Genomic DNA, 21,836 nt, shown 5'->3' with positions numbered 1-21,836 from the left:
CAGGAGACAAAATCAGCATACAAAACCAGTATCATTTCCATATGTTAAAAGTGAACTATCTGAAAAAGAAAATTTCATTTACAATAGTTTAAAAAATCCCTAGAAATAAATTTAACCGAAGAGATGAAAAGCTTCTATAACGAAAACTGTAAAGCATTGATGAAAGCAATTGAGGAATATTCCAAAAGATGGAAAGATATCTTGTGTTCTTGAGTTGAAAGAATTAATATTGTTAAAATGATCCTACACTTCCCAAAGGGATCTACAGATTAAATGCAATATTATCAGAATTCCAACATCATTCTTGAACAGAAATAGACAAAGCAATCTGAAATTTGTATGGAACTGCAAAAGACCTTGACTAGTCAGAGCAATCTTAGCCAAAAGAAGTAATGCTGGATACATGTCAGTACAGGACTTGAAACTACATTGCAAATCTATAATGACCAAAACAGCAGGATTCTGACATAAAAACAGACATGGACCAGTGACTTGGAACAGAGAGTCCAGAAGTAAATCCACACACTTACAGCCAACTGATTTTCAACAAAGGTGCCAAAAGCACACATTTGAGAAAACACAATCTACTCAGTAAATGGTATTGGGAAAGCTGAGTGTCCACATTCAGAACAATAAAATTAGACCCTTATTTCTCACCATGTAAAAATTGGTTACAATTGATTAAAGACTTAAATATGAGACCCCAAACCATAAAGCTACAAGAAGAAAATGGGAAATACCTTAATATCTTGATCCACCATGACCTGCCAGGCTGTCCCTTCTCTGGGCTCGCTCTGCCATGCTGGTTTGTGAACCCTTGTGGAGGTCTCCTCTGACTGTATCTCTATGCTCTGTCATGTCCTCCTCCTCCTGGAACAGTCTATGGCTCCCTTCCACTCAGAGCTGATCAGTTGTTTCTGGTCCACCCCCTTCTTCCTCCTCCACCCTGCCAACTCCTGTTTCCATCTTGTACTTCCAATTTCTAACCTAAGCCTTTTGTTGGGGTTATTCTTTCTTAGGCAATCATTTAGCTCTACACTGTGAGGTTGGATGCTGATTTATTATCTTTATTTTCCTTTTGTTTTTGTTTTCTAGGATTTTTTTGGAAACTGCTTATGTATTGTTATTTTTAGAAATAATAATTTTTTAAAAACTTCCTGTTTAATTAAAAAAATGACAGCCTGGAATGGTGGCCCATACCTATAATCCCAGCAATTCAGGAGGCTGAGGCAGGAGGATCACAAGTTCAAGGGCAACCTCAGCAACTTAGTGAAGCCCTAAGCAATATAGCAAGACCCTGTCTCAAATCAAAAAATAAAAAGGGCTGGGGATTTGGTTCAGTGCCTCTGGGTTTAATCCCTAGTACCCTACCCCAAATGACAGATTCTCTCTCTCTCTCTCTCTCTCTCTCTCTCTCTCTCTCTCTCTCTCTCTCTCTCTCTCACACACACACACACACACACACACACACACACACACTCACACACTTTTTATAGTCATTTGTCCCCAAAGAATGTGAGGCTCAGAATTAGAATTGAAGTCCCTTGGGAAGAGGGCTACAAGTCCCCATTCAGGAGCTTCTCACAGCCTGGAGCTTCCTCTAAATTCATACACACACTCACTCAAACCACAGAGTCCTGGACTTTCTGAGCCTGGTTAGTTTCTAAAGGAGTCACCGCAGATGTCCCAGGATTTAGACTTCACTGAGGCTGGGCCTTCTGGGCCTATTCTTTTTTGGGGAGAGGGGGATACCCAGGATTGACCCAGGGATTCTTAACGACTGAGCCACCTCCCCAGTCCTTTTTATTTTTTATTTCTATTAGATCTCACCAAGGTGCTGAGGGCCTCCCTAAGTTGCTGAGGCTGGCTTTGAACTTGCAATCCTCCTGCCTTAGCACTCTGAGATGCTGGGATGACAGGCATGCACCACCATGCCTGGCTTTCTGGGCCTATTTTAAGGAAATTAGATGGTAAACACATCCTTGGCAATTTTGGGAGATTGAAGCCACGTGCCACCCACTGCCACTGCTGCCTCACACATATGGGAGTTTGGTTTTCTCTGCTCTTTCATTTCCATTTACCTGAAAGCTCTCTGAGGGTCTTCATCCTGTTGCCTCGGCTCCCAAGAGTCACAGAGTCCAGAATCTACCCCCAGTCTTTCTTGACCTTTGAACTAGTCAAGGGTTTCACAGTGGAATTCTACTGTGACTAGAATAAACTATGTGGCATTGAAGACCTGGTAGGAGACAAACTGTGCCCCAGGCTGTCAGGGCTGGTCTTCTTCTAGCCTGTTGGTGGGGGCTGGTTCTGCGTCCTTTGACTAGAGTGTTCCTCCAGTCATTTTGAAACCCTGGTCACCTGGTTTCCTGGGCAGTGACAGATAATAACCAGAAGAACCTGTTGTCCTTTCCTGCATGGGGGACAGAGGAGCAACACCCATTGTTTCTTCAACATTATGATGTGGAGTGTTAGCAGCTGTGATTCTTAGTGTAACTACCACTTCTCAGCTCTGAGGTGTTGGACTTAGTGCTCCTTTTTTTTTCCACATCGGAACTAGATGATTCTAGAACATTCTAGCACCTCTTCTGAACCTTACTTTCTTCATCTGGAAAGTGGGGGTGACATCCCTTTCACAGGGCTGCTTTGAGGATGGAGAGGAGGAGGTGAAGTGAATGAGCCCCCCACCCTGCATGGGATGTGAGGGGACTCTGGCCTTGGGGTGGGCACAGAGGCAGGAGGATGTGCAGTTGGAACCTGATTTCTTGTGGTTTCCTGATGAGGGGAGGAGCCCTTGGCTGTGGAGGGCAGGTAGGGAGGGGGAGGTAGAGCTTCTCCAGGTTGGAGTCTTACTGATTATTTATAGAATCAGCTTAACCTCATGAAAGCAATTAAGAATTCTGGTGGCCTTCTGAAGACTCCTTTGCCTCTGTCACCACAGGTGGTTTATACTGTCCAGTTGTGATGCTGAGGAGCATAAGGGAAGGGCCAGGCCTTAGAGGGCTTTCCTCCTGGCAGGCAGCAGGGCTGATCCTCACAGGTTCTCAGGGCTCTGAGGGCAGCAGGACCCTGGAAATTCAGGCTTCTGTAACTCCTGTGCCCATTTTCAGCAACAAAGCAGGTCCCCCAGGCAGTAGGTCCCTGAGGCTCAGATATATGAACTGCCCTGTGAGCACCCTTCTGTGAGTTTCTGTATCCTCTGTGGCTGGACAATTTTAATAGGGGTGGAATTTGACATTCTTTTTATTTTATTTTATTTTATTTTTTTATTGGTTGTTCAGAACATTACAAAGCTCTTGACATATCATATTTCATACATTTGATTCAAGTGGGTTATGAACTCCCCTTTTTACCCCGTATACAGATTGCAGATTCACATCGGTTCCACATCCACTTTTTTACATACTGCCATACTAGTGTCTGTTGTATTCTGCTGCCCTTCCTATCCTCTACTATCCCCCCTCCCCTCCCCTCCCCTCCCCTCCCCTCCCATCTTCTCTCTCTACCCCCTCTACTGTAATTTATTTCTCTCCCTTGTTTTTTTCCCTTTCCCCTCACTTCCTCTTATATGTAATTTTGTATAACAATGAGGGTCTCCTTCGATTTCCATGCAATTTCCCTTCTCTCTCCCTTTCCCTCCCACCTCTCATCCCTGTTTAATGTTAATCTTTTTCTCATGCTCTTCCTCCCTGCTCTGTTCTTAGTTGCCCTCCTTATATCAAAGAAGACATTTGGCATTTGATTTTTAGGGATTGGCTAGCTTCACTTAGCATAATCTGCTCTAATGCCATCCATTTCCCTGCAAATGCCATGATTTTGTCATTTTTAGTGCTGAGTAATACTCCATTGTGTATAAATGCCACATTTTTAATCCATTCATCTATTGAAGGGCATCTAGGTTGGTTCCACAGTCTAGCTATTGTGAATTGTGCTGCTATGAACATCGATGTAGCAGTATCCCTATAATAGGCTCTTTTAAGGTCTTCAGGGAATAGTCGGAGAAGGGCAATAGCTGGGTCAAATGGTGGTTCCATTCCCAGCTTTCCCAGGAATCTCCATACTGCTTTCCAAATTGGCCGCACCAATTTGCAGTCCCACCAGCAATGTACAAGTGTACCCTTTTCCCCACATCCTCACCAGCACTTGTTCTTGTTTGACTTCATAATGGCTGCCAATCTTACTGGAGTGAGATGGTATCTTAGGGTGGTTTTGATTTGTGTTCCTCTGACTGCTAGAGATGGTGAGCATTTTTTCATGAACTTGTTGATTGATTGTATGTCCTCCTCTGAGAAGTGTCTGATCAGGTCCTTGGCACATTTGTTGATAGGGTTATTTGTTTCCTTATTGTTTAATTTTTTGAGTTCTTTGTATACTCTGGATATTAGGGCTCTATCTGAAGTGTGAGGAGTAAAGATTTGTTCCCAGGATGTAGGCTCCCTATTTACCTCTCTTATTGTTTCTCTTGCTGAGAAAAAACTTTTTAGTTTGAGTAATTCAGAGCCACTGTGCTACCTGCAGATAGATGCTCCTGGGAGAAGTAACAGGACAATCACTGCTGATCTGACTGACAGTGTTTTATGGAAGCAGATCTGGACATTGGGCAAGGCTCTGGAGATTTTTTGGGGGAGAACACCAAGCTAAAGGAGAGTGGAGAGGCTGGGAGGGGGGCAGAGACAAGCTTGGCCTCCTTCACTGTTCGCCTGGGCCTAACCCTGTGTTCTCTTGAGTGGGCAGTTCTTTGTGTGAGGAAACACTTAACACTTTGAAAATGAGCAGTGGGCTGCTGCCATTGCAGTAAGGATCTCAGGAAGTTAAAAAAGAACAACTAGCCACAGTGCAAATTTATGGTGCAGAATAGTTTAATGATGTCACCATGCAGAGTGGCAATTTAAGATTTTTATGTGGCCTCCCAAGAATTTTTGTTGGTCTATTTGCCAACTTTTAGAAAGTTGTATAAAGTCACACGTGGGGGGTGCTATTTGCCTGTATAATCACTGATACCTTGATATGTATTAGAATTCATAGTATTTGGAAGAGAGAGGAATATCAGTATCCCTTATTGAGATTCTTTTGAAAAATATGACATGATAATTTTAAAATGCTTTTTACTATAGATGAAGACAATATGCAAAATAGTATTTGTGAATCAAAAGTTAATGTGATGGATCAAAATTCTTACAGTGGTTATCATGATTAGAAAAAATATGGCTATTTTATTACTTTCAACTTTCTGCATTTTTCCCCCCCAAAGGAGATCAGTAGAGTGGAGGAAGGGGACAACGGGGAGGCAGGAGGGAAGGGAGAGAGGGAGGAAATGCTGGGGATGATGTTAGTCAAATCACGTTGTTATATTGTGTGCGTGTGCAAATGTGTGACAATGAATCTCACTGTTATGTAAAACTATAATGCACCAATAAAAATATAGAAAAATTAATTTTCTGCATTTTTAATTTCAAAGAAAGTGTTAATCCTGTATAATGATGGGATTGCAAATTTAAAATGTGTTTCTTATTTTATTTCTTCTGCAATAGGGCTACATGATGGAAAACCGAATCTCAGACTTGAAGTGTGATGCAGATGTGTTTGTAACTTTCGAAGGCGACAATGTTGTCATGCTTCAGGTAAGGTTCAGGAAATGTTTATTCATTTTAAACAGCATAATTTTGAAGTTCAAGAGTTATCCAGCAATCTGTAGTGTTTCACATGTTTTATCTTCATCTGATGTCTTTATTTAATTGGCAGGTGTTTTCCTGTTAGGTACTTGATGTTTGCAGTAGCTGAACAGTGGATTAGATCATTGCTCTCAGCTTATCTTCAATGTTGAATTATATTTTTTGGTTTCAGAGAACTACTCGTATGTATTAAGTCAATTTTTCTACTAAGAAGGCTCTTCCAAAGGAATATGGAAGCCCTCAAAGATGAACAGGAAAAGGACATAAGATATCAAATTGCAAAAGGAGGGGATGGAACAACCTCACTAGTGATGAAAGAAATGTATCTTAGGAAAAATTGCAACACTGTTTTCTTTTCTCTGTCATATTGACTCATCCTCAAAAGCATATTGAAGCCCCATTGTTGGTGAGGGCACAGGGGGTCTCCTTGCATGTTGCTATTGGGCTGGGTATAATTTTACTCCTGGGACTCCACCCTAAAGTAATAATCCTAAATACAGCAAGACTTTAGGTACATTCTCACCAGTACATTATTTATGACAGCAATAATGCTAGAATCCAAATTTTCAACAATAACAAAGTGATTTTATAAATCATGTTCTGACCACTCAGTGGGGAGTTCTATAGCCTTTAAAATTGAACTGTTTGTAACAGAAATTAAAAACTTATGGTACATAAAATGATATAAAATAGTACATGGAATGTGATCAAAACTTTGTGTTTTTAAACAAGAAGAATGGGGACTTCTGGTCCACCAAGATGGACTAGCCCCATTCCTTACATCTTCCCTCTCAACCATTAGAAGACCTGCATGTAAAATAGCAAACCAGCAGGGAGACTGAAAGGGGAAAGGGAAACGGCAGCTTCCAGGGTACTTCAGAATCTGAGGAATGGAGAGATAATAATTGATTTGGGTTTCCTTGTTGCCTCCCATATATCTCAGTCAAGGTACATATCTCCTGGATTTTTAACAAGTGCCAACAAAATATACTCCAAGAGGAAGCCTGCTCCCCCTAGCTGAAGGACCAGGAAGATGGAGGCCCACCAGAAAATCATGTTGGCAATATCCACTGGACATCAGTTAGATAGAAGAAAAAACCTAACTACTTTCCCAATCCTACCCTTCCAACAATTTCAGCAGGTCCAGCTGGGAGCTGATCTTCTGTCTCACCCCTGACCCACCAAAGTCAGCAGAACCAGGTGGTAGCAATCCTGTTTCTCCACCCAGTGGTGTTAGTGGGTCTGAGTAGGGAGCTAATCTTCCCTCTTGCTCCTGGTGGCAGCAGGAAGTGCTCAGCCTCTCTGATCATGGAGTGTCAGCAGGATTTTCTGGTGAACCAAGTTTCTACATCCACCATTCAGGTGATATAAGGTGGAACTAGTCACCATTATGCTTCAGCTGCTGGTTTACTCCTGGGACTCCACCCTAAAGTAATAATCCTAAATATAGCAAGACTTTAGGTGCATTCTCACCTGCTGTCTCCCTTTCCCCTTTCAGTCTCCCTGCTGGTTTGCTGGTGTCAGGCAGGGTCCAGAGGGGGAGCAGAGTCCCAACCTCTACCTGACATCTTAGACTGAACCAGGAATAAGTAGGGGGTAGTTGACAGTTTATATTCTCTCCCTCCCTGGTAGTAGTTGGCCCACCAAGGAGCTGACACCCCATACCATGTAGCAATAGGAATCCAAACAAGACAGTGTGACCAGAGCTGGTAGATATTGTCATCCTTCCCTCTCATCCTTCCCAGGCTCCAAAGGGGTCACATGAGAAGCTGAGCCACAATTTCACTTGACATCAATAGAATGAAGTGATTTTCTTTCCCCTCTGGGCTTCAGCAGAAGTCTCTCTCCTCACCCAGCCATAATGGGGTGGTGGGAGATGGCGGTAACTGGCATTCTGACTCCTCCCCCCCCACCCACCTGTACCATCAGGGCCAAGTGTAGGCTGAATTGTCAGCCACATGCAGACAGGGCGAGTTCCTGCTCTGCTTTTGCCAGGGTGCTGTTGGAGAGACCCAGTAGAAAGATGGACATTCTACTAACCCAAGACTGAATAGAATCTCTTAATGCAATATGCAAAGAGCCTGATGCAATTTTAAAAACTCACCTGTCATTACAAATAATCAGGAAATTTACAACTTAAATGAGAAAAACAACAGGTACTGACATGGAGAAAAATCAGATCTTGGAATTATATGACAAGAATTTTAAAGTCCCCACGATAGAAGTGCTCAGGTGATAATAACATATGCATCTGAAACAAATAGAAACAACAGAAAATTATCAACAGAAATATAGGATAGTTGAAAGGAGGGCTAAATACAAATTATAGAATTGAAAAATAAAATAACTGAAATAATAAGTTTGCAGAATGACCCCAGAAATAGAGTGGAGAAGACAGAATGGAATCCATGAACTTGAGGGAAGATCAATAGAATTTACCCAATCCAAATAACAGAGAATTTAGAAATGAACAGGATCTTAGGGACCTGTATAACAATAGCAAAAGAACTAGCATTTGGTGGTTCCATTCTCAGTTTTTTGAGGTATCTCCATACTACTTTCCAAAGCAATTGTACCAATTTGCAGTCCCACCAGCAATGTTTAAGTGTACCTTTTCCCCCATATCCTCACCAACATTTATTATTATTTGTATTCTGTATGATCATCATTCTGACTGGAGTGAGATAAAATCTCAATATAGTTTCAATTTGCATTTCTCTGATTGCTAAAGATGTTAAACATTTTTTTCATATATTTGTTGGCAATTTGTATTTCTTCTTTTCAGAAATGTCTGTTTAAATATTTTACCCAATTAGTGATTGGTTTTTCTGTGTTTTTGTTTGTTTGTTTGTTGTTAAAGTTTTTGAGTTCTTTATGTATTCTGAATATCAATCCTCTGTCAGAAGAGTAGCTGACAAAACTTTCTCCTATTCTCTAGGCTCTTTTCCACACTCTTAGTTGTTTTCTTTGTGTTGCAGAAGCTTTTTGATTTTATGCCATTCCACCAGCTCTCCCACTCCTTGGTTTTTATCCAAAAGAACTAAAATCAGCACACTACAATGATACATGTATATCAGGGTTTATGGTAATGCAATAGTCAAGTTATGGAACCAGCCTTGATGCCTGTCCACAGACAAATTGGCAAAGAAAATATAGTGTATATGTTCAATGAAGTTTTATTCAGCCATAAAGAGGAATGAAATTAGTCATTTTCAGGTAAATAGATGAAACTAGAAAACATCAAACTAAGTGAAATAAGCCAGCTTCAGAAAGTCAAAAGTCAAATATTTTGTTTCATATGTGGAAACTGGAGAGAAAGAGAGAGAAAGAGAGAGAATTTTAAAACTTGAATCTCATGAAAATAGAAGAGAAATCAATAAAGTAAAGGAAGAGGATCAAGAAGGAGGGAGGAGGGGCTGGATTAGCTCAGTGGTAGAGCAAAAGGCCCTGGGTTCGATCCTTAGCACGACATAAAGATAAACAATTAAAAATAAAGTTATTTTTTTTTTTAAAAAGAAGGAGGATGGAGGAGTATTGGGAAATGAAACTTCCAAATGATGCTATATCTGTGTATAAGCATACTATAATGGATCCATATATAAATATACACTACCTAAAATAATAGAAAAGAAATCAGTAGAGTATAGGAAGCAGATTTGGAGGAGGAAAGAGGGATGGGAAAAGGAAGGCACTGGGGAAGGAGATCGATTGAGTTATGTGCATGTATGAATCACACTGTTATGGATAAGAATAATGCACCAATAAAAAAGAGAACTAGTGTTTGTAACATCAATCTCAGAGAGGAAAGAAGGACCAAGGATGAACAAGAACTCAAGGAAATAAAGCCCTAAAACATCCCAAATTTGTTGAAATATATACAACTGCAGAACCAAGCAATAAATGGACCCCAAAAAGATCAAACCTAAGAAATTCACTCCAAGACATGTCATAATTAAACTCATTTAAACTCAAAACCAAAGTTTGAGTTTCTATTCAAAAGTAGATAAAAAGAAATGGTGCATTACAGGGGACATCAATTCAAGTGGCAGCAGATTTCTCATATGAAACCATGGAAGCCAGAAGAAAGAGGCACAACATTTTCAATTACTGCAAAAAAAAAAAAAAAAAAAAAAAAGAACCATCAGTGAAAAATTCTGTATGATGAAAATATATTTCCAGATTGAAGGAGAGATAAAGACATTGCCATATTAAGGAATGCAAAGAGAATTTGTTGCTGGCAAATCTGCTCTTAAAAATGTAGCTAATGGGGATAAGCATGTAGCTCTGTGGTAGAATGATTACCTAGCACAAGAGAGGCCCTGAGTTCCAGCACCACATATGCATGCACACACACACACACTAGTCAAAGAAAGTTCTCTAGAGAAAAAAGGAAATGATGATGGAAGAAGGCTTAGAACTTCCAAAAGAATAGAAGAACAGTGAAATGGATAGGGGTAAATATAATATACTGTCCCTTCTTGTAATTAGGTTTATAAATTATATTTGATGTTTGAGACAATAATTATAACACTTTTGATATATTGTTCAATGTATATAGAGAAAATACTTCTGAAAATCATATTTTAAAAGTGAGAGTGTAAAGAACCCTACGTGGAAATAAAATTTCTGAGGGGAAAAGAGAATGTAACCAATGATTGGAGACTTCAACATATCACTCTCAGCAGCTGACAGAACTACCAGATAGAAAATCAGAAAAGAGGTGGATACACTGAACACATTTGAGCAACAGGACTTAATTAACATGGACAGAACAGTTCACCTAACAAGAGCAGAATGGGTGTTTTGCAAGCACTCAAGGAACATTCACCAAGATAAACTATATCCTGAGCTATGAAATAAACCTTAAAAAACTAAAAAAAAATGATGTGGAATATATTTTCTGACCATAATAGAATGAAACTAAAATTAATAACCAAAAGATAAAAGAAATGTTTCCAAATACATAGAAATGAAGAAAAACATTTTTAAAAATCCTGAGGTCAAAAAGAAAGTCTCAAAGGAACTTTAAAAATACATATAAGTGAGTAAAAATTATGACACAACATATCAAAATATATGGGATACAGATAAAGCTGTGTTGAGAGGGAAGTTCATAGCACCAAAGGCTTACTTTAGAGAATAGTAAAGGTCTCAAGCCAGTCATCTGAGTTTCTGCTTCAAGAAAATAGTGAATAAAGAACAAAATAAGTACAAACTAAGAACATGAAAGGGTATAATATAGATATGAGCATAGATTCATGAAATTGAAAGCAGGGGACTAGTAGGGGAAATGTATGAAACAAAACAGGTTCTTTCAGAGGAAAAAATCAATAGAGTTGATAGCACTCTAAAAAGAATGATAAAGATAAAAAGTTTCAAATCACCAATGTCAGAAGTGTAATAGTATATATTGTTAGAGTTCATATAGTCGTTAAAAGAATAAAGAGAGAATATTAGACAGTAACATTTGTAAATTTGATAACTTAGAAGAAATTTTGAGATTCCTCAAAAGCCACCAACCACTCAAACTTAACAATGTTGAAATCAGCAACCTGAACAGGTCTGTAATATTAAAGTAATTCAATTTTAATAATAACAGAAAAACTCCTGAAGAAATCCTCAGACCTAGGTTTAGTTGGAGAATTCTAGCCAACATTTTTAAACAGTCTCCTCCAGAAAATAGGAAAGAACACTTCTGAGGTCATTTTAGGGGCTGGAATTGCCCTTGATCCTAAAACTAGACAAAGACAGTACGAAAAAGGCAAAACTACATACCAATATCTCTCATAAACTTAGATACAGAAATCCTCAACAACACATTAGCAAGTTGAATCTGGCAGTGTATAAAATGAAATATATACACTATAACCTGGGAAAATTTATTTCTGATATGCAAAGTTGCCTCAATAAATGCAATTTATTCTATTGATAATAGATTAAAAAAGAAAAAAATTATATGATAGCTCTATACAGAAAAAAATTGACAAAACCCAACAATCTTTCATGATTAAAAACTCTTAGTAAACTAGGAAGCAAGGGAATTTCCTCAATCTAATAAAATTATGTATAAAACTTATAACTAATATCATGGTCAGTAGTAGAACACTGAATAATTTACTTCCAAAGTCAGGAAAAAGGCTCAAAAGTTGACTATTACCATTGTCATTCAACATAGTGCTGGGAATCTTAGTTGCAATAAGGCGGGAAAAATAAAATACGAAATTAGAAAGGAAGAAAAATTTTTAAAAATCCCTATTTGCCAATTACACAGTTGTCTACATGGAAAATCCCAAAGAATGTTCAAAAAGACTACCAGAACTTACTGAGTTCAGCAAGATTCATAATAAAGATTGATATACAAAAATTAATTGATTTTCTATATACTAAACATGAACATATGGAAAATGAAATTTAAAATACAATACCATTTACAATTGTTCCAAAGAAAATGAAATTCCTAATTATAAATCTAACACAAGTATAAGATTTATATGCTGAAAATCACAACACCTGCTAAATGATGTCAAAGAAGACCTAAATAGATGGAAAGACATACTATGTTCATGGATTAGAAAACTCTGCATGGGAAAGATGTCAGTACTCTTCATATCTATAGATTTAATGTAATTTCTGTCAAAATTACAAAATAAGATTATTGTGGACAAGTTTATTCTAAAATTTACATGGAAAAGCACAAGACTTAAAATAGCTAAAATAAAATTCTGAAAAATAAGAATCAAGTAAGATGAATTACTCTATCAAACATTGAGACTCATTAGATAACTATAGCAATCCATATGGTATATGGTGAAGAGATAAACACACAGATAAATGGAAGAGAAATTTCTGGGCCCCCAGAAATGGGCCCATAAAAATGGGACTTATTGATTTTTTTAAAATGAGAAGCAATTCAATAGAAGAAAGACAGTATTTTCAACAAGTAATACTGAATTAATTGGATACCCTGAGACAATAAAATGAACCTCAATCTAAGTCTCACACATTATTAAAAATTAACTCAAAATGAATTATTGACTTAAATGCAACTTGTGAAATTATAGAACTTTTTTAAAAACTGTAGAAAAGAATTCTTGAGACCAGGAGCTAAAAAAAAAAAAAAAAGCTATTTTAAACCTGACATTGGAAATATAGTTCATAACTAGAAAAATTGATAAACTGAACTTCATCAAAACTTAAACTTTTGTCCTGTGACTCTACGAACTTTCTACTGTTGAATTTTGAGAGTTCTTTATATATGCTAGACCCAAGTCCTCTGTTGGACATGTCATTGGCAAATATGTTCTCCCTGCCTTACTTTTCTTTGATTAATTCCTAGAGAGTCGAAAGCATGGAATACAATTGATTGATGAATTCAGGGAGATGTAGCTGGAGGTAAAGTTATTTCTCTTGGCCTTTATCTGAAGAGATGTTGGACCCAGGAACTGTCCAATTGCAGGTCTGCAGTTTGCCACATCCAAGCACCTGACTACAGGAAGTGCATCTGCCACAGCTCCTGACACCTGCTGTGGGTAGAACACTCAAGCCCAGGGAGGGCTTAGGCACTTCGAGACCAAGATCCCTAGGTGCATTCACTTAGAGATGGGGGGTGTGAATCAGCCTGTTGCTTGTCATCAGTGGACACACACTGTATGCCCTGCGGTGCTCCCAAAGTTTTCAAGCCACTTGGCATCCAGAATCAATGCCAGTACCATGGCAGGGCTGTACCATGCCACAGCCTGCACCATTCAGCTGCCCTTATTCTTATATATTGGGATCCACCCACCCTAGAGAGGCTGCCGTTCTCTGTCCTGGATTCTGCTTTGGCTCTCCTAGCTGAAGTCAAGAGGGGAACATGAGAAGACTAAAGGCAGAAAATAGCGAGTGAGTTTCACAGTATTCTGGTATTACCTACAGGGCTTGCACATCTTACCCTGAAGTGAAACTCTTGCAGTCCTAGAGCTCCTAGTGATGTTGGGGTTGCTGGTCCAAGACGGGGAAGATGTGTTTTCCATTTCCTGCAGGCTTTCTTTTAAGCCAAATAGAAGGTTTTCTGACCCTTCCATTATTTCCCAGGGCAGAGGCTGTAAGCCTTTGGTGAAATTTAATTACATCCTCCACCAAATCCAATTATGACCTACACCCATGAAATCCCATTATAAATTTATTTTGCTTCATTAGAGATACATCAAGACAGGTTCTCTCCTAATCCTTTCTGGCAGATCTCCTAAAGAATGTTACTCAGAGGCTTTGCACATATTGTTCATCACCCTGCAGTGCACATAAGCAAAAATGCAAATGACCTACTGTTAACTTACTTAATGACCAAGCGGGGGCACCTTCTTGCTGCCTGGTCAGAGTGCTTGTGTTGTAGACTTGTGTCTCAGAGCTGCTGATATCAAGTATGTGTGCTTCCTGGCTGGAAGCTTGGCAGAGGTGCTACTAAGCCTGACGTCCTGAAAGCAAAGAGTATTTCTCCAAGCAAGTGAGCGCTGGGTCATTCTAGTGCCAGATATAACAGGCAGCCATGAGAACAAAACCTCTTGTACTTTTTCCATGTTTAAAACTCCAGATCTTAGACTCAGCCAAGATGTAGTGTTAGGACAGGCCTTGGTGCAGGGGCTGAGGAGGCCAGCCTGCCTTGCTGGCCTGAGCTGTGCTATTGCAGCAGGCCCACAGAAGCTATCAAGTAGTAGTAGAGTGTTAGCCATTGATATTTTGTAGTTTCATTTAAACTTAAACTGAAGGGGAGGAGGGAAAAAGACCAAATTGTTATCAGATTTTCTTTTTTTTTTTAAAAAAAGCAGATTATATAGGGATCTTAAAACCCTGATGGTATTTTCCTAAAGATATTCGGAGAATGAACAATCAATCATCATCAGATACATTTCTTTTTCCTTATTTGCAATGTTTACAATGAAAAAATTCTAACAAATTTCAAGAGAAAGTTGGGAGACTAGTATAACAATGCAACAAAAAGTTGGGAGGCTAGTACAATCAAAATCTGGGCCCACCTGTTTTCATCATAGGTCAACAGTGTTGTCATATTAAAATTTCTACTTTCTTACCATCTATGCACAAGTGTAAGTGTGAGTGTGGGTATATGTGTGTGGGTATGTACATGTGCATGCACACACAAAGCCATTTAGAAGTATATTGTAGACATCAAGACACTTCATCCCTAACAATTTTAACATTTGTGTTCTAAAATTAAGGGCCTTTTCTTATAAAACATCATCACACTTAAAAAATAAACAGTAATTCCATATCATCTAATAAATTCATCAGACATGACGAATCATCAACAGCATGAAAAAGAAAGTGCCAAATGGACAAAGAGAACAACTGGAACCAGAGGAAGAAAAGCAGCTGCACGAATCACTACCTTAGAGATGTGTGATGCTATTGAACAAGAACAGCCTGCTATGAAAAAGGGCATTCAGAGAATCCTAAAATGCCTTGCAAATTAGAAGCACACAATAGCAAAACAGACACAGACAAAAACAAAATCTAATCTGAGGGTTAAAGGACCAATTTGAGAAAAGTTCCCCATTTGAAGACCAGGAAGAATAAGGGAAAAGGGGTGAAAGGGCAAAAGATATGAATGATGGGTCCGGGGGATCTGTGACATTCACGAGAGAGGGAGCCAAGAATATAGCCAGGCAGGCAAAACCAGAGATCTAAATAAAGAGTTTCCCAGATCTGAAGACAGGCACAAGCTTCAGGCATAGTGGAACCCACTGGAAAAGATCGGAGCCTTCAAAGAGCCTGGAGAATTTTACAACATCTAGTAAGGACAAAGAAGGGCCCCAAGCCTCAGGCCAAGACATGTTAGATCACTTACTTAAAAGGGAGAGTCAGATTGACCTCAGGCCTCCCAGCAGCAGTACCAAGGATGCATCAGCCCTTCTCAGCTCTAATGTACCCAGGGGATCTTGTTCAAGTTCAAATTTTGGGGTGGGGAACTGTGCGTTGCCAACAAGCACCTCAGTGATGCCTATGGACCACACTTTGGAGGCAAGGGTCTGGAGTAACATTGAATTACCAATGAAATATGAGGCAAAATAAAGACAGATTTTCAAATGCTCAAGAAGTTTACCTGCCATGAATTTGCTGGAAAAATATTACTTGTGAATGAATTGCAGAAAAGCAGAAAAGGAAACAAGAATTTATATATTTATTTGAAATTGTATTTTCATTAACATATGTAATTGTACATGTTAATGGACTTCAGTATGATATTTCAATATATGCATACAGCATGCACTGATTAAATCCAGCTTCCCTTTATCCACCCACCTTCCCAACCTCTAGTGATCACTTTTCTACATTCCTATCATCTTTTTTTTTTTTTTTTAGCTTCTATGTATGAGACAGAATATGTACCTTTACCTTTCTGTGTCTGGCTTATTTCATTGAATATAATGCTCTTTAGTCCCATCCATTTTGTTACAAATGATAGTTTTCATCTTCTTTTTTTTTTTTTGAGAGAGAGAGAGAGAGAGAGAGAATTTTTTAATATTTATTTTCCAGTTCTCGGCGGACATAACATCTTTGTTTGTATGTGGTGCTGAGGATCGAACCTGGGCCGCACGCATGCCAGGCGGGCACGCTACCACTTGAGCCACATCCCCAGCCCGAGTTTTCATCTTCTTTAGTGATGAAAATTATTCCTGTGTGTGTGTGTGTGTGTGTGTGTGTGTGCTTGCACGCTCGCATACACAATCCATTTATCCATTGATGGGCACATAGACTGATTCCATATTTTAGTTATGAACAGTGCAGCCATAAGTTTGGGTGTACAGTTATGTTTTTGGTATGCTGATTTCATGTCCTTTGGATATATACCCAGAAGAGGGACATTGGATCATATGGTAGATACATTCTTAAACTTTTAAAGAACCTTCATACTGTTCTCTGTAGTGGGTGATCTAATTTACATCCTCACCAATAGTGTGAGAACGTTCTTTTCTCTCCATATCCATATATTTTTAAAATTTTTTGATAGCAGCCATTCTAGTTGGGTGAGATGGTATCTCACGGCAGTTTTGATTTGCATTCCTGGAGGCTCATGATATTGAGCATTTTTCATGTATTTGCTGGCCATTTTTATTTCTTCCTTTGAGAATTGTTTATTCAGATGTTTTGTCCATTTTTAATCATGGCTATTACTCCTTGTTCTGATGAATAGAAATTATTTTCCCTGGCTCTATAGGTTGTTTCTACACTTTGTTGGCTGTTACTTTCGCTGCACAGAAGGTATCTAATTTGACGTAATCCCATTTCTCTATTTTTCCTTTTGATTCCTCTGCTTTTAGGGTTACATTAAAAAAAATATCATTGCCTATACCAATGTCTTGAAGTCTTTCCCCTATGTTTTCATATAGTAGTTTTAGAATTTGCAGTTAGGTTTTTGATCCATTTTGAGTTGATTTTTATACAGAGTGAGAGATGGGGGTCAAATTATCTCTGTAGATGATATGATTCTATACATAGAAAAAAACCTAAAGGCTTCACCAGAAGATTATTAGAATTAATAAATAAATTCAGCAAAGTGCAGTACATACAAAAATAAGTAGCATTTGATACACTAATAATGAGATTGCTGAGAAAGAAATCTTGAAAGCAATTTCATTCACAATATGAAAATTCCAAAACACTGATGAAAGAAAATGAAGAAGAAACACACAGAAAAGAAAAATCTTCCCACATTCATGGATTAGCAAAATTAATATTGTTAAAATGTCCATGCTATTCAAAAAAATTCACAGACTCGGTGAAATCTGCATCAAAATATCAATAAAGTTTTTCACAGAACTAGAAAAAAAAAACAATGCTTCAATTCATATGGAAGCCCAACCCAAGCCATCGTGAACAAAAGCGCAAAGGTGAAGGCATCGCAGCACCTGAGGTCAGTACATCCACAGAGCACAGCAGCTAAAGCAGCATGGGAATAGGATAAAAATGACACACGGGCCCTGGAACAGCATAGAGATACCAAAATAACCCCCACGCCTTCAGCCAACTGATCCTCAGCAAAGGTGGCCAAACCAGACCCTGGAGAAGGGACAGTCTCTTTGATAAATGGTGCTGGGAAAACTGGACATCCATGTGCAGAAGGAATGAAGAATTTAAGAGACAATATACTTTCTGGAGCTGACCCGAGAAGAGTCTGCATAAAGAAACACCTGGATGGTGGGCACAGGGCAGCAGAAAACTGTGAGTCCAAATTAGACCCGGAAGGCTCAGAGGTCAGGAGCATGGCCTGAGAAGGAAGTGGTTTCCATTCAGCACTTAGCATGATTAGGAAACAGGAAGATGGTGGTATGGTGGTGGGGTGATGGAAAAAATGCATGTCTCTTCTTGAAATAAAAGAAAGAAAAGCCCACCAGGACTCCAGGAAAAACAGAAGCTCTCAAAAACAGCTGCTCCACCGTGTAACCCAGCTGTCCCCCTCCTTGGTCTATACCCAAAGGACTTAAAAACAGCATACTACAGTGACACAGCCACATCAATGTTCACTAAACTGGAACCAACCTATATGCCCTTCAATAAATAAACTGTGGTGTGTATACTCAATGGAATATTACTTAGCAATAAAAGAGAATAAAATTATGGCATTGCAGGTAAATGGATGGAGTTAGAGAATATTATGCTAAGCAAAGTAAACCAGTCCCCCAAAACCAAAGGCCAAATGATTTCTCTGATAAATGGATGCTCATCCATAATGGGGTGGGGGGGACATGGGATGAATGGGACAAAGGGGAGGTGGGAAGGGGATATGGGGTAGGAAAGATGGTGGAATGAGACAGACATTTATCACCCTAGGTACATGGATGATTGCACGAATGTTGTGACCTTACTTTGGATACAACCAGAAGTCAAAAATTGTGCTCCGTTTGTGTACAATGAATTGAATAGCACTGTCATGTATAACTGATTAGAACAAATAAATAAATTTTAAAAACCCAACTGCTCCAACCACAGAGCAAACTATAACTGGGTGCAAGAACCTTGACCCTCTGCTGCTTCTAGGAGAACACCTACTGAAAACTGGAAGGGGTGCTGGAGGCAAGGGGTTGGCCAGGACACTTTTTACTTGTGACCCACCATTTAATTTGGTTTTGAATTTTTAAAATCAGTGGATTTGAAGCCATTAAAACATAGCTTCTTTCTTAATATGAAGTAGGGGAGGGAGAAGGAATGAAGAGTAACAAAGAAGAGAAATCCTGTCCCAGAGGACAAAGTAATGCAACACACACATACACCACACACACCACACAACACAACCCACACACACTACACAACACACACATACACACCACATACCACACAAGACACACACACCACACACACCACACAACACACACACCACACAACACACACACACACGTCTTCCAGTCTAAACACTCCACCACTGGGGAGTGCCAAAGTCCTCCCCTGAGAAGCAGGACACTGGCACCTGGAATGAGCCCCAGGACCAGTCTGGTCATGGCAATAAATGAGGCAGGACCTTGAGCTGGAGGACTCAGGTTCCCTCTGCATCAGGAAGGGCCTGCACAGCAGTTCTGAGAGAACATTCTCTGCAGCCCTCTGGCTGCAGGTGAGCCTCAGCGATCAGCAGGTGGAGTTGTTGAGATGCCAGAGGGAAGACATGCAGGTGCCTGGGACAACAGAGGGGAATGAAGGTCAGGGCACCCAGACACCTGGCCAGGGAGCCTGCTCAGCTCCTCAGGGCGGAGCTTTAGAGGGCCATGGGGTTGGGGGACAGCTCCGCACCCTGGAAGATCAGCAACCTCCCTCGTCCCCAGGCCTTCTGGAGGCCCGAGGACCTGCCTAAGCCATCAGAGCCAGAGAAGAGTTCAAGGGACCTTCCCTAGGACCTGGGTGGGAAGTGACTCACTGAAGTACCTGTAGTGATAGTGGAAAAAAATTAGGCGGAGGCCAGAGGTATGTGAAGTGAGGCTCAAGGGCAGACAGAGCCCTGGTTGGTGATGGGGTTGATGCAGGGCAGGGAGGGGGACAGGGCAGCCACAAGCAGTGGGGACTGAGGTCCAGCTATCCGAGAGCAGCAGTGCCCAGCCAGGGCAGAGGCATTGCAAACTCGGGAAGAGGGGGCTTGAAAATCTGTTTGGGGGAGAGAATTGATTGAAAGCATTTCTAAAATGTGAACATTCAACTTGGGAATTTGGGTGGACTTTGGGATTGTCTTTAAAAAGCTGACCAAGGTGGTTTGAGCAGACATTCTGTTTTTCTGAATCCATTGACCCCTATGCAGAGCTGACACTAAGTTTTTTCAAAACCAGATGTGACTGCATCTAAATATTTAAAGCTCCCTTCAGGGCCTCCATGTGTGAGCTTTCGGAAAAAGGGAACCTTCTGAATCTGGGCCACTTGTTTATCTTTACTTCTCCTAGCTTCTCAGAGCGATGCCTTCCTTTTCTTTACAAATTCTGAGTTTGGCCACGAGATTAAATGAGATTGCATTGCTGTGCAAACTGGCAAACATGAGTTCTTGACAAAAATGCATTAATTGTGTGTTTTAATTCTGATGCTGATCTAAGCAGAAATAGTCTAAATTGGGATAAGAGCCTTGTAACCAGGATCTCGGAGGGGCTTCCAGCCTTGGTCTTTGTACAGTTGTCCCCCTTTATCCAAGGGGCTGCCTTCCAAGACCCCCAGCCGGTGCCTGAACCACGCGCAGTGCTGATCCTGGGTATACTGCTTGTTCTCCTACGTACACACCTATGAGAAAGCTTCATTTATATGTTAGGCCCAGTAACAGCAATAATAACTAAAAATAATAAAATGATAGAAATACTTTAATAGAAGTTATTTAATTGGAACTGTTTATTACTAGAATTTTCCATCTGATGTTTTTAGACCATAGCTCACCACGGGGAACTGAAGCTTGGGAAGTGAGACTGTGGATAAGGGGGACCATGTATCTATAAGCTGTTGGCACCAAATAACATCACCTTGATCACCTGGAGCCGATGAGGGGGGAAATGTAGATTTTGTAGAACCATAAAAAAGTGTGCCCAGTGAAGGGCACTGGGTGGTAGGATGTGCTGCTGGAGGGCGGGTGGCAAGGCCACGGAGAGGAGTGGTGGAGAGAGTCCTGTCCCCAGCAGAGAGCTAGCACCACCCCAGGGACCCGTGAAGAGCAGGCTGGGCCTGGTGTGGGGCAGCCTGCCATCCGCTATTAGGACTGTTAATCTGAATCTCACTGGGTTTGTAGTTTCACTTGTATTTAATTTCATAGTTTATAGTTGAACAAGAGTTATAAACACAAGGTGTTTATATCTGGGTTTGTATTTGCACATGTTTAAGTAACATTAATTTGAAACAACTTCAGTCAACACGGGGGAGGGTTTTCCTCCTTGGGGAGGGCTTTCTGAGTTACTCAAGTTGCAGAAAACTTCATAGGATTTATTTTTAAATGTGTTCCTCATTGCCATTTATTTATTTTGTTGTAGATTTAAAATTTTAGTTACTTTTTATTTTTTCTAATAACTTTTTTTTTTAAGTGCTCTAGGAACATCTATTCCAACCGCCCTGAGCAGTTAGATGGTGTTGTGATCGTGGCCAGGGCGTGGGAGTCAGGAGGGGACTGGCACTTCATGCACCCCAGGGAACTTGCTGGAAGTGAGGGAGAGTGGGGAGGGGAGAGGGGGTAGGGTGGGGGTTGGGAAACCACCTGCGCACATCAGTCTTGGGAGTTCAGTGGGGACCTGTGGTCAGTGTGTAACGTCCCAGTAACATGGATAAAACCACCAGAACACCTGTGGTCCTCCATGGCCCTCCATGGTGACCCCAGTCAAGCTCGGTGACCCCAGTCAAGCTCGATGGCCCATCTGTCCTTCAGGCCCAAGCTTCTTTTCAGAGGTCAATTCCACTGAACTGACCCTGGAGTGCTTTTTGGATCTGTGTCTCAGAGTAGATGCTGCAAGCCCTGGGGAAAGACAGGGCTTCAGGGAAGACCCTGGGGTCATTTCAGAGATTTCTGGTGCCAACTGTGTAGGAGGCTGGGTGAGTGCCACACATTTTCCATTTCTTGGGTGGGAGGTTGGAGGGTAGCTGTGCTCTGGAGCAGCCCCTGTGCTGGGCTCGGGCCATTCATCAGGGTAGGCGATAGCAAGGGCTCACTCCAAGCTTCTCTTATCGGCT

The 21,836-nt window shown here is 40.4% G+C and overlaps 1 protein-coding gene across 1 annotated transcript in view; it reads left to right on the top strand.

Moving 5' to 3' along the window:
- Window positions 1–21,836, top strand: part of LOC144249603 (acyl-coenzyme A oxidase-like protein) — a 296,617-nt gene that overhangs the window by 207,547 nt on the left and 67,234 nt on the right. Inside the window, exon 13 of the mRNA XM_077791725.1 lies at window positions 5,529–5,618. Within this exon, the coding sequence (XP_077647851.1) occupies window positions 5,529–5,618 (90 nt within the window). The remainder of the gene's footprint in view (window positions 1–5,528; window positions 5,619–21,836) is intronic.

This window comes from Urocitellus parryii, chromosome 12 (genome assembly GCF_045843805.1).
Source record: "Urocitellus parryii isolate mUroPar1 chromosome 12, mUroPar1.hap1, whole genome shotgun sequence".
Lineage (NCBI taxonomy): Eukaryota > Metazoa > Chordata > Mammalia > Rodentia > Sciuridae > Urocitellus > Urocitellus parryii.
Note: the sequence above shows the minus strand (reverse complement) of the source record. Positions and strands in the feature narration are given on the sequence as shown.